The following is a 16,604-nucleotide window of genomic DNA, read 5'->3' as shown; positions in this document are numbered from 1 at the left end:
CCAATAGCGAATGGAGCAAAATCTGGATTTCACAGTAGCATCACAGATGCACAGAAAGAACAAGTATATGTAGCATTGTCTAGATGAAAGACAACGAATCAACTCTATTTGATGAACAAAAACATTAACGGTTTTGTCTATACAATGGGAATAATTGGCGCCATCAGCAAAAGGAAGAAATGAAATGTACTAGCATTGTTACACGCGAGACAAGCACTATCACCAAACGTAAACTACGGCTTGTGTTCCAATCAATTCGAGCCAGCTATATGATTCATTACCCTCTTGTGGGGTCGGCTACAAGATCCAAACTCCATGTTAGCTGAAAAAAATAAGAAGGGAAAAACTCACCAGGACAAGTTACCAAGATGAACAGGTGATGGTACACTGTATCAATCATCAACCATTACATATTGGCAAGTTATTTTTTTGCGGCTGCTGCGAAAATCAAAACAAAAAGAACAGGGCGGAAAAAAAAATTTAAGCTCAAAGACTTCCAAATTCTATTCCAACTGCCTTATCCCGAGGAATTACATAAGTTCATCTGGGGGGCCGGTCAGTGACACCATTTGAATGTCTTGAGCTGCACATCATCTTGGCAAGTTTATCTGCCACCTTGTTAGCCTCCCTCAAACCATGTTGTGCAGTTCCTTCATCAGTACTCGACATTCTTCAATATGTTCCCACACGTAGAGTTGTCAAAGGATCCATCAGCCTCCATAATCACAGCCACGATGCGCGAAATCAGACTCTATTTCCACGTTCTTTCTAAAAGACAGATCCAAAGAAACCCTTGTAGTTTTTGTGACAGTTTCAATTCCCAAATCCAAGCCCAGTAGGGCTGGGTATTGTCTTCAGAAGTTCACAACTCACAAACACATTTAACACTCAACACAACATAGGTAATACCTTTCCAGAAAGGAATGTCCGACAGTTAATTCATTTCGGCAATGAGGAACTTCCACTTACGTTCATCAGATGAACAGAAAATTCAAACTTCCTGATGAACAGAAAATTTCAAATGACTGCCCCATTGTGTCAAAAACTAGATGATTCAGGTTTGTATTTCAGAGGGCCATCACTAACCAATCCCCTGGCATCCACATATCCATATCCAACTTTTCCTTAAATCAATTAATTGCAATTTGCCATAGCCAACTTTTCCTTATACAACCTCAAGAGGTCACCAGTTTCTTCCTTGAGCCAGTTCAAAGTCCCAAACCAATTTAGTGACAAAAAAAAGTCCATCATTATCATGATTTAAGCATGCCTAAAGAATCAGTCATATTTGGTAGTCCCTAAACAAAGGGGAATGAAAAAGGAAAAGAATCAATCAGCATACATGAATAAGAAGTACAATAAAATCATCCAGCAGAAATATTGCACAGTATACAAAATTCAGAGTATTCACTATTCACCATAGTTCTAAAAGATGAACTTGGAAGCCAATAGCATAGTGAAACCTAAATTTCACAGCAATCTAACAAACACACAGAGAGAGAACAAATATGTTCGACCATATGCATGTGTTGTTACAATGAAACAAAATTGCCATATCAGCAACATGACCGAATTGACAACGAATATCCCAAAATATAGATCTGCCACCTAAAGAAACTAATAAAGAAAAATATTAAGACCAAACAACTCACATGAAAAGATGATGGTACATTGCATTAAGCCTCAATCGTTACAATGCGATGGAGAATTGAACGTAGCAATGTGGAACTTCAAAACCCTTCACAGGAACGAAGAAGTATGACTAGAACTTTAGACTCCTGACAACAAGTTTCAATCTATCTCCCACATGTATTAAAAAACTGAAAATTCAATACCCACAGGCTAAATAAAAGGAAAATTGCATATCCAACTGGTACATTAATATTTAACCACTCCATTATCATCTCATGTCCATATCCTAATTATTTTGCAAGTGATAACTTTTCCTGATACAACTTCAATAGCTCAAGAGCCTCTTCCTTGGCCAAATTCACAACCTTCTTTAAGAAAATCTTTTCAGGATACTCCATGATCACCTTCAAGCCAGTTTTGGTTTCTTGATCAGACCTTTTGCTTGCAATGCTTGATAAACCAAACACCTCGGAACAATCCTCTTCTCGAAGCTCAATGATAAGAGTTTTGGCCTTTTTGAAACAAATGAAAACTCTAACCCATTTCATTGACCAAAAAGTCCATAACTCTCGTGATCTTGTCCTCGGACACCGTCATAAACCACGAATGCTTCCCGAAAGCCACAAGAATCTCACCCTCAGACAAATGCCACCTCTTATAAACCTCAATTTTCTTCTCCCATGCGGGCTTACTCACAGTGACCAACGAGTTAACTGCTAAAACAAAATTCACTCCCGAAGGGTCAAAACCCATTCCCTTTACCTCCTCCACAATCTGTCTAAATCTCTCACAACTCGTCCTGAATGCTCTAGGTGTGTGCGTCAACATGAACACGATTCTTGCATTTACCACTCTGGCCTCCCACAGAATTTCAACATGGGGTACCATACGAGTCTCGAGATCAACCAAAAACAGCCCCGCATATTATTTAATAGCAGATAACGTTCTCTCCTCGGATCCAATCAAATCCTTAACAAAATCTAAAACTGGAATGATTTGGTTTTCTAAGCTTCTTTTAAGAAGTTCAAGCGTTGTTGCCAGTATTTTGACAACATCTGTGATTGAAAATCCTTTAGATTTGAAAATTTTGAGTTTGGGCAAAAGGGTTTTCTCTGGATTGGACACAATGACTTGGGGAACCTTTCTGATGACATTTAAGGCTTGGGTTTTGGTGAAGCCGTGGTTAAACAAGATAACAGAGTCGGGTTTTTTCTGGGGTTTCGAAATTGGTGAACTTTGATGCAGTTATAGCCTTTTCAAGGGGAAACCCACATGAGTTTATGAGGTAATTGACAGTGAATAAGTGTTGATTTGGTGTTTGATCAATGGATGCGAGGGATGACGAATAGGGGTGGATTTGACCGAAGTAGAATAAGTGTTGATTTGACAGTGAATATATGTTCATGGGCTCATAGTCGGGATCTTTCACCTCACTAACTTATCATTTAGATTGCTTGCAATCCTCCAGCTTCAAACACATTTGATGAAATAAAGAAGGACAAAACAACCAATTTAGCCTGCATTAAAAAATATCATGAAAAAAAATTATCCAACAAAAGTTGCATCATATAATTCACCATATTCCGCAATATAAACTAGAAGCCCATTAGCAACTTATTTCACATCACATAATTATCCAACACAAGTTGAAACTTGAATTGCACAGCGATTTCACAGTTATGGAAGAATGATTTCATTGAGTATGCTCTCAATGGAAGACAATAATTCTATTTATTTGATGAGAAAGCAGATTCATCCTTTGTTTTCTAAATAAACCAAGATGACACCATTAGCAAAATGACCAAATTGAAAATCTAAATTGTTGAATTTTAGACAACACTATCACCAAATCTGAAATCTATATCAACTACAAAATAAGTAGTTAAAAAGTTCCACGGCCAAGTTGTATGCAAAAGGAGAGAATTCAACACGCACAAGTTAAATTTAAGGAAGCAAATCACCAAATCTGAAATCTATATCAACTACAAAATAAGTAGTTAAAAAGTTCCACGGCCAAGTGTATGCAAAAGGAGAGAATTCAACACACACAAGTTAAATTTAAGGAAGCAAATAACAGGACAATTGCACGTCCAATTAATGTATTAACCAGTCCATTCTCATCTCATGCTTGTATCTTAATCATCTAGGTAGTGCCAACTTTTCCTTGTACAATTTCAATATCTCAGGAGCTTCTTCCTTAGTCAAGTTCACAAACTTTTTTATGAACAACTTTTTAGAAGACTGAAGGATTGTTACTAGGCCAGAATCAGTTTTCTTAATCAGACCTTTTGCTTGCAATGCTTTTTAAACCGAACACCTCGGAACAATCCTCTTCTCAAAGCTCAATGATAAAAGGTTTGGCCTTTTTGAAACAAATGAAGACTCTAAACCTATTTGATTAACCAAAAAGTCCATCACTCTCATGATTTTGTCCTCAGACACCATCATAAACCACGGATACTTCACAAAAGCCACAAGAATCTCATCCTCAGACAAACCCCACCTCTTATAAACTTCAATCTTCTTCTCCCACACAGGTTTACTCATACTGACCAACACCATAACTGCTAAAACAAACTTCACTCCCAAAGGGTCAAAACCCATTCCCTTTACCTCCTCCAAAATCTGTATAAATCTCTCACAACGCGTCCTGAATGCTCTAGGTGTGTGCATCAACATCAACATGAACGTGATTCTTGCATTTGTCACTCCGGCCTCTCGCAGAATTTCAACGTGGGGTGCCATACGAGTCTCGAGATCAACCAAAACCAGCCCCGCAGATTGTTTAATAGCAGATAATGTTCTCTCCTCGGATCCAATCAAATCCTTAACAAAATCTAAAACTGGAATGATTTGATTTTCTAAGCTTCTTTTAAGCAGTGTTACAAGCAGTTTAGACCTGCATCGCGAGTATACGGTAAGATAACATCATTCTCGAATCTCTATATATCTCTACTGGGATTAACCCGCCAATGATTCATATCTCATTGTTGCCACATCTCTCGCGACTAGTCCAATGTCCAGGCGATGTTGGAATGTGTCCCACATCGCCTGTGCCCCATCTGTGCTGGTTATAAGGCCCCAATGTCCCTCTCCTTTACACCTGGGTTTTAAGGAGTAGTGTGGGCTAAGCTTTTCAACTTGGTATCAAAGCTTGGTTGGGCCTTTGTTTGGTGGACCGTTGTCCGGTTGCCATGAGTTGTGGTCCAAGAGGATGTGTTGGAATGTGACCCACATCGCCTGGACATGTCCCATCTGTGCTGGTTATAAGGCCCCTGTTTTCCTCTTCTTAACACTTGGATTTCAAGGAGTAGTGTGGGCTAAGCTTTTAAATTATTCACACTCATTGCTAATTTCATACCAGGCATGCTCATTTTTATTGTTCAATAATAACACTTATAGAATGAAATTGCACCCTTTCATGAAAAGAACAAATTAGAATCTAGTCAGGTAAAAAAAAAAAACAAATCAAAATATGAAACCACAACAAAGTGAATCAATGAAAACAATTCTACATGGTTTAGTTAACAATGGAAGAAGAAATATTATGGATCAGCAAAGTAATGGACATTTGAGAATAAGAATCCACGCCATAAATATCGCCCAAAATATGGATATGTAAATGATGCTCAGTTGCTTGAAACTACAACTAGGGTAAGGAAGAAAATTTGGAACCGAAGAAAACTAGGGTTAGTAAAGATTAAAGAACAACTGCAAAGGAATAGGATTTTAGGGAAATGCGAAGATAGTTCGAAGAAGTGGCCATACCTACAAGAAGTGATGACACTGAGTTTCCCGCTTTTGAAAGGAGGAGTTTTTCAGGGTCCGGCGTTTATGCCGACTATGGGGGCACTAAATGAAAATGGGTTTGGATGGTGGGTTTTTTGGAGGGAAGAGAGGGAGAGGGAGCGTCTCATCCATTAGACCAACTCCTTAGTCTATAGCTTACCTTGACCTTATTAAACTTGACAGCATTCTTCCTCAACAGAATGCTATACCACATACTTATGACTACATACTTTTTTGCTACTCATAACTGAGAAAAAAAGCGATATTTTTGTTTTCAAGTCCAAGCAGGCGATCACAGACAAACACTTTCAAGAAATTTTTTTTGGGACAAACTAAGGAATCAGGGTATTCCCCTGGGTTCTGGGTAACTCAAAATGAAGATACAATTCTATACTGAATGGTAACTTCATAAACTACACCACATGAAGGCTTCGCCCCTACCTCTGTTCTTCTGTATTGTCCATATTAAATATGTAGAAGGAAAACTGGAAGTTCACACAAAAAGGTAGTATCTTCAAAGGAATGAAGTCCAAACTGAAAGTGATCATTTCCATTCTAAGAACCTTAATCTTGATCAAAATCCAGCGCTCGCAACAGCTCGTACAGTAATACGCTAAATACTTGACGATTGCCTCAATTAATAGAAGTAGAAAGATCACCAACAGATTAAGGAAAACTCAAGCGACCACGGAACAATTAGCAATTAGCAAGCTATGCAGATAGATAGAGTTGAAGGATTGAAGATTAGAAGTTACCTGTTGCTACAATGGAGTGAAAATCCCGAAAGCTCAGCTGAACTGAACAACCTCTCCGTCGTCGGGGACGCGTCCCTTCGTCCGTCGGAGTGAATTTTTTTATTGTTTTCTTTGATAACATGGATTTCATACAGTGTGGCCAATTCTATTTTCGCAAAAACAAATTCAATCCGATCCACTTCGATTATGTGCCAATCAGAATCCAATTAATATGAACTCTACTATGGCCTTTCTTCTTGCCGATCTCTACGGAATGAACTGTTTCGATCACGAAGAAAAACCAGAACGAGCTCGCAATTTTGAACAAACCGTTGCAGTTCCTCTACACTGTTTCAATAGAAACGGGCGACGTCGTTTTATGCTAAACTGGGTTCGATACAGTACGCCCAAACCTATTTTCATAACAAAAAATTCACTCCAATCCTCTCAGATTATGTGCCAAAAAGAACGAGATTGATATGATCTTCATCGCAGTTTATCTCCTTGACAATATCTACGGGATGAACAGTTTTGATCGTGGAGAAAAGTCCCAGTGAGATTACAATTTACCTAAAATGGTTTTCAAAGGACTTCTCAGGTTAGACATGCGAAGTGTTAATTGTTACGGGCGACGTCGTTTTTGATGTGCGAGCCTTAGGTCGACGTCGTTTTCAAGAAAAGCTCGACTCGAAGCGTAAGCCCAGCCCATCAGATCAGCCCCAAGTAAACAACTGTTCTCGTCACCTCTTTCCCGCTGGTTCGATCTGCAACCTCTCTCTCTCTCTCTCTCTCTCTCTCTCTCTCTCTCTCTCTCTCTCAATTACAGGAGCTGTACTCTCCCGATTCCATCGCTAGGAAAGAAGACAAGCCATTCTGATTCGGTTAGAAAAATGGTCGAACGAGACAAAGAGTGGGATTTACACTTCAGGACCCTATATATCTTCTATGGCCAGAGATTCCAATTTTGCCAGCGATCCTGCTTCCGATCCTTCACTGCTCAAATTCGGTTTGTTTCCCTCTCCGTCTTCCTCTCTCTGCAACCATGTCTTCATATCTGTGCACATTGCATAGGTTCTGCTCTTCTTAAATTAATGTTTTGGTATTTTTCTTTGTCTTTTCTGAATTCATGTTAATTATCTAATTCTTGCCTTCTTGGATTTGTTGGAATATAAAAGGTAAAATTTTAGTTCTATCAAAAGGACAGAAAAAATAAAAAAGTTCACAGAGAAAAAAATCAAAATAGCTGTCTTTGTGGCGTCTAACTTTTTCCAAATTTGTCGAGCAAAAGAAAAAGGGTCTTGCTAGCATCCGCCTAGTAGGTGCAGCCAAACCAAACCAAACGGAGCCCCGTGTCCTAATCAATTGGGGTCGGCTACCTAGTAGGCGCAACCGCATAGGATAATATATACAAATAATGTCAAACAAGTTTGGACTTCAATTCTTATCTCATGGATACTAAGAGCATCCGCAATGTAATAATCAAAAGTCAATAATCAAAACTTGCCACGTCAGCTTTTGATTATTCATTTAGAGGGTTGCTAAAGTTAGCAATGTGAAGTCCCACATTGTTACTATTGATTATTCAAATGCCCAAATTTGATTATTGGTTAGGAGTTGCTAACTTTGATTATTATAATGTAAGCACTTTTTTAAGCACACATTGCTAACTTTAACAATCTTTTGATTTTGATTATTACATTGTGGATGCTCTAATACACTTTCACAGATATCAATTCACTTTTTCTCGGATATCGAAGCACGTTTTACATATTATACGAAGGCAAGCATTTTCCAAAAAGAAAAAAAGAACTTTTTTGTTTACAAAAGATAAGGTAAACCTACGAGAAGTAAATAATACTGAAAAAATACCAAAACAATAACTTAGGAAGAACACATCCTAAAAGTTTTGTTTTCTTACATTTTTTGTTAACATATTTTCTTGATTTATCTTGTGTGGTCAGGTGAAGAAGCTTCACGAACTGTGTAAAGCTGAGAATTCTGAAGATTTGATAGCTAGGGTTTATCCGCAGCTGAACAAGATTTTTCAGCGCTCAGTGGCTTCAATTTCTCAGTCTCGAACTTCTAATGGTCTTCTATTACTTGGTATTCATCTTTTTGATATATGCTCCTTGTCAATAGTTTAAATTTACTTTCAGAATTTCATATTGGCGGTTTTTTTTATACGTCCTAAGTTGTATGTTGTGTTCTGCATGTTTAACTGAGGTGATTTAGGCGCTTTTGCAGATATGGATGGATTTTGGAAGGTTTTTTTTAACTTTCCAGTACTTCTGATCTAGTATTTTGGTATCCTTATTATGTGCTTTTTGTTATTGTAAAAACTTGAGAGGCAAAGGGGTAGGGTGAGATTTTGTTGAGTGGCGTATTCTTTGAAGCTCTCTCTATGCTTTTCTTTTCCTATTGTACTGATTCCATTTTGTATGTTTATGATAATGCCTAAGTTTGTTTTTGTTAATTAAATGTTTTACTCGGGGAAATACATTTCATGTAAAGCCTTTTATGGCAGAAGCTTTGTTATCCTCTTGTTTGCTGAGATCTAATGATTTCCAGAAAGAAAAAAGGATCTAATAATCAAGTTGCATTTTTTGTAAACTGATTAAGATGCATTTAAGAAATCAGCGAACAAAAGAAAATCAAGTGCACCAGTTCCATGAGGTGCGATGTTAGGTAGAAAGAAGTGTCGTGTGGTAAAATGATCTGGTATATTTTAGAAAAGGACTTCTGGAAGTTTACTGCATTAGTCGTTTTACACCTAGTTGATGCAAAAAGTATTGGTCTTGCTTTGTGTAATCCAAACACCGGAAAGTACATAAGAATGGGAAAACAACCAGAGTGTCAATGGGATTCGTCTACTTGTTGAATTGTACTTTTAAGAGGCAAGATACTATGTGCTTTTACCTATAGACATCGTCTAAATAGTTACTACTTTGTTTCAAATATTGAAGTTTTCTTGGTGCTTGATTTTGCTGTTGTCTTTTAGTTCCCATGTACACTAATGTAGCCATTTCCTTATTATTCTGCTTCCTTACTCAGGCTATACTTCAATTTTTCCTTGATTTTGGAGAGGTCGTTTTGCATGATGCTGATCCTAGTCTGAGTACTTTCTTTCGTTCCTGCTCGAGCCGGTATAAAATTGTTTAGTTTCTGCATCTTGAATAATTTATATATGCGGGATATTATGTTTTCATCTGTCAATGATTGTCTTTTTTGTTTTGACGGATCACATGAACTATTTGGAAATCAAAGTTCTTTACTGTTGTGAGCATAATAGCAAATAATTACATTTGGAGAGAGTGAAGAATACAAAGCAAGGAATTTTTTCGGTTTAGAAATGTAGGGAGTCCAAGGAGAAAGTTCCAGGTTACTGCCTGGTGCCACCCATTCTCCAATGACTTAAGAACGTATATAAATGATGAATGGAACAAATTTACGAAACCCTTCCTTTTTGTGCGCGCACTGGGTATGCCTAGTGTTGGCTGAGGTGCGTGAGCACTCCACTTGCTGAAAATCTCATCAACATATTTTGACTTATTTGAGAAGCAAGTGGAGGAGTATCTACAGATGTTAGAAAATTGCCATAGATTGTGATTTTGTCTAATTTCTCAGACTTTTAAAACGTTAAATATGATTTTGTGTTCATGTACTCTGCAAAGCACATCTTGAGTTGAAGGTGAGGTGTTTGTGGTACTTAGATGAGCCTGAACAGAGCTTTATCATATATTTTTTTTCTTTTCCCGTTTTACATTTTCCAAGGTTCGCACTGACAATATCCTTTTCCCCCACTCACAGATTATGCAATGGAAATGATGAATAGAACACCAATAGTTGTCTCACTCTGTTGTTTCTAACGTTATTGCTAAAAGAGTAATGGAATGGTAACCTTTGATGCTCTGCTCAATAGTGTTGTTTCAGGATTAGATGCTATCATCTGCTGCCATTAGTGACATGTATTAGGGCCTTTCCAGATCAAGTGGTTGGGATATTTGATGGGGTACATCAGGAAGAAGTTGATAACCTCTTTTTTTGGATCTTGTAGGGACACTAGTAAACGATTCTCAGGTATTTATGCTGATCAAAAAAAGATTAAAAAAAAAAAAAAAACATGTAGGTATTGTTGTCGTATTGAACCCTCCAATCAGGCGGGGAAGGGTTTCGTCTCGAAACGGTTTCTCCTCTTAAGATATATATATATATATATATATATATATATATATATATATATATATAGTTAGATTTAATGGTAGAACTTTCATCCTAGCTGCCCCATTGCATTTGCTTGATACTCTTATGTGAGTAAAGGTTTAAATTTGTTTTGTACACTGGAATTTCGATACCCACCACATGCCAATCTATTTGCAACATTTGATTACAGAGAGTTTGCAGACGCAGTTGTTGCAGAGGCAACACTTGAGTTTCTGAATCTGAACAAGAGAAAACTTCTCACTTCTTTCCCTACACTACTCCCTCAGGTGTTATATTTCATATGCATTTGTCTTTGCTGACGTGAATTGCAAAAAAAGAGTTTGTTGTAGCTATGAAATGTTGGGGTTAAGTTTTGAGACCTGCTTTGGAGAAATTTTGTTTACTTTATAAGTTATGTTGTGATGCAACAATTGGATTTATTTTTTAATTTGAAACTCTTGGACTTATTTTCTGTTCTTATTTGTGAATAGTGCAATAGTTGTAATTTCTTACTCCTGTAATTTTTTTTAATCTGCTAATCCCTGCTGAGGCACATTGATAGGCGCGTGGAATTCATGAATTTAAGCGCCTAAGTAGGGAAATTAGCGCGTTAGACGTGCTATTAATTCTCATTTTCCATTTAATACGTGCACATGGTTGGATTTTGTGTTTGAGCTTGATTTGCAGGAAATTGAGATGTTTTGGCGCTAATGAGAAGTATTCGGAAAGACCATGATGGAGTTAGAGCGCTAGGAAGGCTTTGGAGACTAAGTGTTGAAGTAGAACTCGAGAGGAAGTGATCAAAATCTCCGTGAGCTCTACAGGAGAAAGTGGTATAGCGCTCAGAAGTGGATAGCAAAGTCCACAAAGTGATCAGAGAGTTGGCTAGCGCTACACCCTTTTTGGTGTAGCGCTACCTAAAGGTTAAGAGAGAACATTGGCCAAAGCTAGGTCAACGGACGTCAGCATTTTAAGGGGTTCGGTAGCGCTACAAGGAAAGTGATGTAGCGCTACCGAGGGGCTTAAAAAGGGCCTAAAACGTTGACGTTTTGGGTTAAGCCGGTTCCAATTCCGATTAATTTTAGGATTTTTATTGTTTTTAACGGGGATTAATATAAATACCTCGTTTTAAGTTAGTTTTAGGGTAGATTTTTCATTCCAGACTTTTACGTAGCAGCTTTTTCACTAACGTTGTTTTGTTTTCTCTCAGTTCTTAAGTTTTCTGCACTATTTCTTTCAATCGCTTGGATTCTGGTAACGTTTGTCGAATTTCTTCGTTAATTAAAGTTGTTCGTTATTATCCATTCTACGTGGATCTTTCTTTTATTTTTTTTTTCCGTCTCTTCTGCAATAGATGATCATGTTTCGATCTAGGGTTTTATTTTCTGTTATTTCAAGCATGCGTGAGTAGTTCCCCAGGGTGCAGCCACGGGACGAAGGCGTCCTGTGACTAGTTTAATCAATGTTTTACCTCGGGTACGAATTAATTCGTTTTTCCAACAGTTTTGGGATATGAAAGAAAATCCCTTTCTAATAAACAAAACCCAGGCATCATCAGATTTTAAATGCGCATGAGAGCTGGTGACAAGTGGTGGGCATTTATTAGGAACCCCTTTTTCCTTATTCTGAGATCAGTGAATTGAATAATTGTGTCCCGAGTAAATATTGGTTAGGCTAGTTGCAGACGCTGGGTTCCCACGGCTGTACTCTCCTTTAAATTTATAGTTAATTAAATCAATTCAGTGATTTAGGTAGTAAATCAATCAATCAAACAAAGGGTGGCTACCTAAGAGCCAGATTAAACTAAAGTTCATCACAATTGAGTCAACACCGTCCGTCCGTCTCTGTGGTTCGACTCCGGTACTTCCGAAATTATTGTGCTACATTGGTCGAGAGTCCTACGCTTGGGACGCGTTTTTAGTCTTTATTTATTAACACCCGGTCGGTCAAGCACACATGAAAGGGATTCTTCGGCATTCATTGGAACTATTATTCGAACATGAGAAAGGAGCTTGACTAATTTTTTTGTTTTCAGAATCGGGCCCTTTTGTAGCAGCTTGATGACTGATATAGGTGTCCCGAATGGATTGCTGTTATAAAGCAGGAAAAAACTGCAATAATCTTTTGCCTCACCGCCCTCACCTGGTTAATGATTGATCGAATTTTCTGCCTGCCCTTGTTTTTTGCAGTACCTCCAACATGAATCAGTTTGTTCTTTACCGGTAGATGCATTAGTCTTATCTGGTCTTCTGTCCTAATTTAGAAGCACCACATCCTACTAATGTACTTGCATCTGTTTGTTGCCATTTTTTTGGTTTGTTAAGTTCATTTTCTATCTTTTCCATGATCATATTGAACTTTTGTTCATTTGAACATGGATGTAGGAATTGGTAGGAACTTGTCCTCCTCCTAATCTTTGTGTTGCGTTTGCAGTTTTTTCCATTAATGCTTAAGCTCATTGCATGGAATGGAGAGAAGTAAGTTCTTCATCTCATTCTTATCATTCTTTTCTGGCAGTTGGCACAAGTAGATTATGGGGTAACCAATAATATAGAAGTATTATGCTTTTATCACTGCATCATCCTTCTCTAAAGTAGATGAGAGGAGCATCAACACATCTTCTATTGTTCTTTCACAAAACAAGTTGAGTTAAAGACTTTAGATCCGTTATTATGGTGGTCAGCGTCTACAGAGTTTATCTGAATTTCCCTGTATGTAATTGGGGAAGTTAGGAGTTGAGGTGTGTGTTATTATGATTTGGCAGTTTCGGGTTTGCATGTGAACTTTGTTTAAAGTAAACTTAAATAAGTGATCCCCTGATTGGGTTTCTTTAGGATGGCGATTGGCCTTGGGGACTAGCACTTGACAAGACAGCACAGCATATTAGTCTTGTGTCTGTGACTTTGATAGTTAATTCCTTTAAACATGAGCTAGGGTTCTGTATATCGGCCGTCACATAACGGGACTCTGTACCTTGGGTACCAATTTTTACACAGGACTCTGTACCTCAGGTACCGATATTTACTTATGCATCAGGCATTACGGTCTGAAATATTGCGGTGTCGCCGATACTGAATTCTTCATCCTTATTTCATTTGTATTTCCTGGCCGTGCGGGGGGGAAATGTTGCCAAATAATCACTTTGTTTGGTTCTTCTCTCATAAATAATCTCTCCAAATTTTTTGACTGTTTCGTCAGCCGTATTTTTTGTCAAAATTTTTACTTATTTTATACTTTTTGAATGTACATACTACATAGCGTACCTTTATTCAAAAAGTAACAGAGTTTGTTAAAATATTAAAAAAATTTACTAAAGATGAAAAATATATGCAAACCGATTGAACTTTTTTATCTCAAAAATAAATCTCAAAACTGCAAACCAAACACAGTGATATGATTTGAAGCAAATAGGAGTGAATTGTAATTTTTGATGACTCAAATCATTAGAATCTTCAGTCATACAAATTGCTTTTAAGACACTTTGTTTCGACTCAATCAACAGTGAAGGGCATTACTAATTTTCATATGTTTTGCCCCCCTTTTCTAAAGCAGATTAGAAAAATTATTCCTAACAGTGTTTCCATCGTTGATGTCGCCTGGGTCATTTCTTCCTCTATTCCCATCTCTCGTTGACTTACCAAGTGAGTTTTTCTACGTTCTGCTGTTTTGTTTTTCTTTCTTTGATGGTATCTACTCTTTACTCATTTCACCAATTGGACCTGTGGATACTCTATCAGCTGCCAATACTAATTTTGTACTCTTATCCATTGATCTTGTCAAATGGTTCCATATACCGAAAGGCCTCAACCGAAAGAGGTTAAACTTCAAAAAAAACCTGCAAAATGGACCCAAATTTTAATTTGTTGATTTTCGAATGAGCGAAAAATTGGACAGTTCTCCGCTTTGCGAGTAATGATTGTTTATAATAGAATATAGCTGATGTTTGTTGTTTTCCTATTTTTTCGGCTTCCCTAGCACCTAGGTATTGTTCGCAATGCTGTGCAATGTACTGTTTGAAATTGCTGATGTGGCTTGATCAACTTCCAGCTGTTAGCTTTTTATGATAGGAATATGTGTGCTTCACAGATTGCGTGGTGTGAAGAGAAAAATGAGTAACTGATGCCTTTGTGCTCTTTACACCAGTATTGGTAGTGGCATTGGAAAAGGTTGAACGGAGCTCAGGATCACTGATTGGCAGCAGCATAGCTTCACTCCAGAAGAGTGCGGCTCCTGAGGTTGTTTTTGGTACTGAAGAAGATATATGAAAAATGGTTGGCACTTGTATTGCAATTGACAACTCCTCTGTGGATGAAGATGCTGCTTGCACTCATGGATGAAGCGTACACTGGATCAACCATAGGGGATGAAGGACCAGACTTTGAATCTGAAGATAGCAATACGATGGCTGTAGCTGATCCATTGTTTCTTGAGCTCCTTAAAGATGAGAATGATGGCCTTGCTGTATTCCCCTTCCATAGTAGCTTCAGGCCTTTGTAATATCCATATCCCTGTTGATGTAGAGTCGGAAAACATTAAAGCTAAAGAATTGGAGGTTTTATGAGTAAAAAAATTACTACCTCAAAATTGCAATGAATATGTTTTGGAGATATTCCAGACCAGACTATTCTCTAAAACCAATCATCTTTCCAAAGAGATATACTGCTTCAATCCATGACATGATTTCCATTTCTACCCTCTCAATCACAACAGTACAAACGGTCAGCAAAGTGGGCTTCAATTATATGGTCCCCTTATGCAGGACTTTCAAACAATGGAAACTATTTCGAGCTATGTCCTCCCCAGTAAAACAAATTGCGCTAATGTTGAATCTTTTGGCTTGCCTTATTTGATTTTTGTTTAAAGCGTCATCTTATAGGATTTTTTTTTTTCAACATCGGTCCATATTTTTATACTTTTTCGATTAGTCTTGATTAATCTAGAAAATTACAACAAAAAGCTAAAAAAATACAAAGAAGTAAAAAATAAGTACCAAAATAAATTCTAGACAAATAAGTTTACAAAAAGCAGCTGAATCGGAAGCAACTAAACCCTTTTTGTTCTTTGGGTAAAAGGAGCAAAGAACATCTCCAATGACATTCCCATATTTGTATCCGAATCTTACCAAAATATGGAAAAATTCATGCCTAGACCCATTTTTTATGTTTTGTTTGGAACTTGTGGAAGGTGAGGGAAGAGAATGGAAAATATTTGAGAATAAAAACGGGAGAAAATGAAGGGGGAAGTTATATTATTCTTATAACCCTATTTTGCCATTTTCTCTCCTCTTTCATCTCAAATCAAACGAAGGAAAGAATTTTTTTAAAACTCTCTCTTCCTTTCCACATGTTCGAAACAATTCTTTGGAGGCTCAATCTGCCGAGCGGCACCCCTGCCGAGCGGCCAATCCGGCCGTTCATCTTGGAATCAACGGCCCGAATCGAAACATCTTTTTCCTTTTATTTTTCTTTTTTTTTAAATCCGTTCGGTACCTTTACATCCGGGCCATCCAAAACACTTTTGGACGGCCGAGATGCGCTCGGCACCGCTGCCAAGCACCTCTGCTTGGCAGCATCTCCCAATCCCTCAATCTTATCCCTTTTATTTACCGCCATTGAAAGCTTTTTTGGGGGTAAAGATTGGGTTCTAACATTGGAGATACTCTTATCCAAATAGAGTTTTTCACACATTTTTTATTCAAATTTGGGTAGAATTTTGGGCAAAGGCTGGAGATACACATTTTTTACTCAAAACACGTCCTTGGCCGTCATTTTCCCTTTAACAATCGTATACCTCAGAAAAAGGCAATTTAACAAGGCAATTTAGTCTGGAGAACCTGAATAATACCAAATTTAGTCCAGATATCTTTGTAGCAAACCCAAGTTCTGAATAGATGATTTAGATATTCCTCACTGAAAATAAAATCTAAAGTAAATGAGGTCCATAGTTAGGCCCCTTAATTCCCTTTGTTTTTGTTCTTTTTATTTGAACCAAGAAAATCATAATCTATGCTATCTTAGGGGAACGGAGAGTAGGAGTGGGGTTTGAACACTCGCCAAATGAGAAGCTCATTACCTGCTTTACCAACGGATCTAGGAGGCATCTTCTTAATGCTCCTGGTTGATTGTTCAAAAATCTTCCCCGAAGACAGATTCAAAGAAACCCTGGTAGTTTTTGTGATAATTTCAATTCCCAAATCCAAGCCCAATAGGGCTGGTTATTGTCTTCAGAAGTACACAAATCATAAGCAGA

At 37.7% G+C, this 16,604-nt stretch overlaps 1 protein-coding gene and 1 long non-coding RNA gene across 2 annotated transcripts; one reads left to right on the top strand and one right to left on the bottom strand.

Moving 5' to 3' along the window:
- Positions 1-88: 88 nt before the first annotated feature.
- Positions 89-15,471, bottom strand: LOC131322102 (uncharacterized). The gene is made up of 2 exons (XR_009198692.1): positions 15,405-15,471; positions 89-1,601 (listed from the first exon to the last, which is right to left on the bottom strand). It is a non-coding gene; the product is annotated as an uncharacterized LOC131322102 (long non-coding RNA).
- LOC131322099 (uncharacterized) lies at positions 6,902-15,152 on the top strand. The gene is made up of 8 exons (XM_058353254.1): positions 6,902-7,161; positions 8,117-8,258; positions 9,207-9,298; positions 10,546-10,642; positions 12,789-12,832; positions 13,908-13,996; positions 14,499-14,590; positions 14,670-15,152. The coding sequence occupies exons 2-8, from the start codon at positions 8,241-8,243 to the stop codon at positions 14,850-14,852; spliced, it is 615 nt and encodes a 204-aa protein (XP_058209237.1). The 5' UTR covers positions 6,902-7,161; positions 8,117-8,240; the 3' UTR covers positions 14,853-15,152.
- Positions 15,472-16,604: the final 1,133 nt, after the last annotated feature.

This window comes from Rhododendron vialii, chromosome 4a, assembly GCF_030253575.1.
Source record: "Rhododendron vialii isolate Sample 1 chromosome 4a, ASM3025357v1".
In the NCBI taxonomy this organism is placed as follows: Eukaryota; Viridiplantae; Streptophyta; class Magnoliopsida; order Ericales; family Ericaceae; genus Rhododendron; species Rhododendron vialii.
Note: the sequence above shows the minus strand (reverse complement) of the source record. Positions and strands in the feature narration are given on the sequence as shown.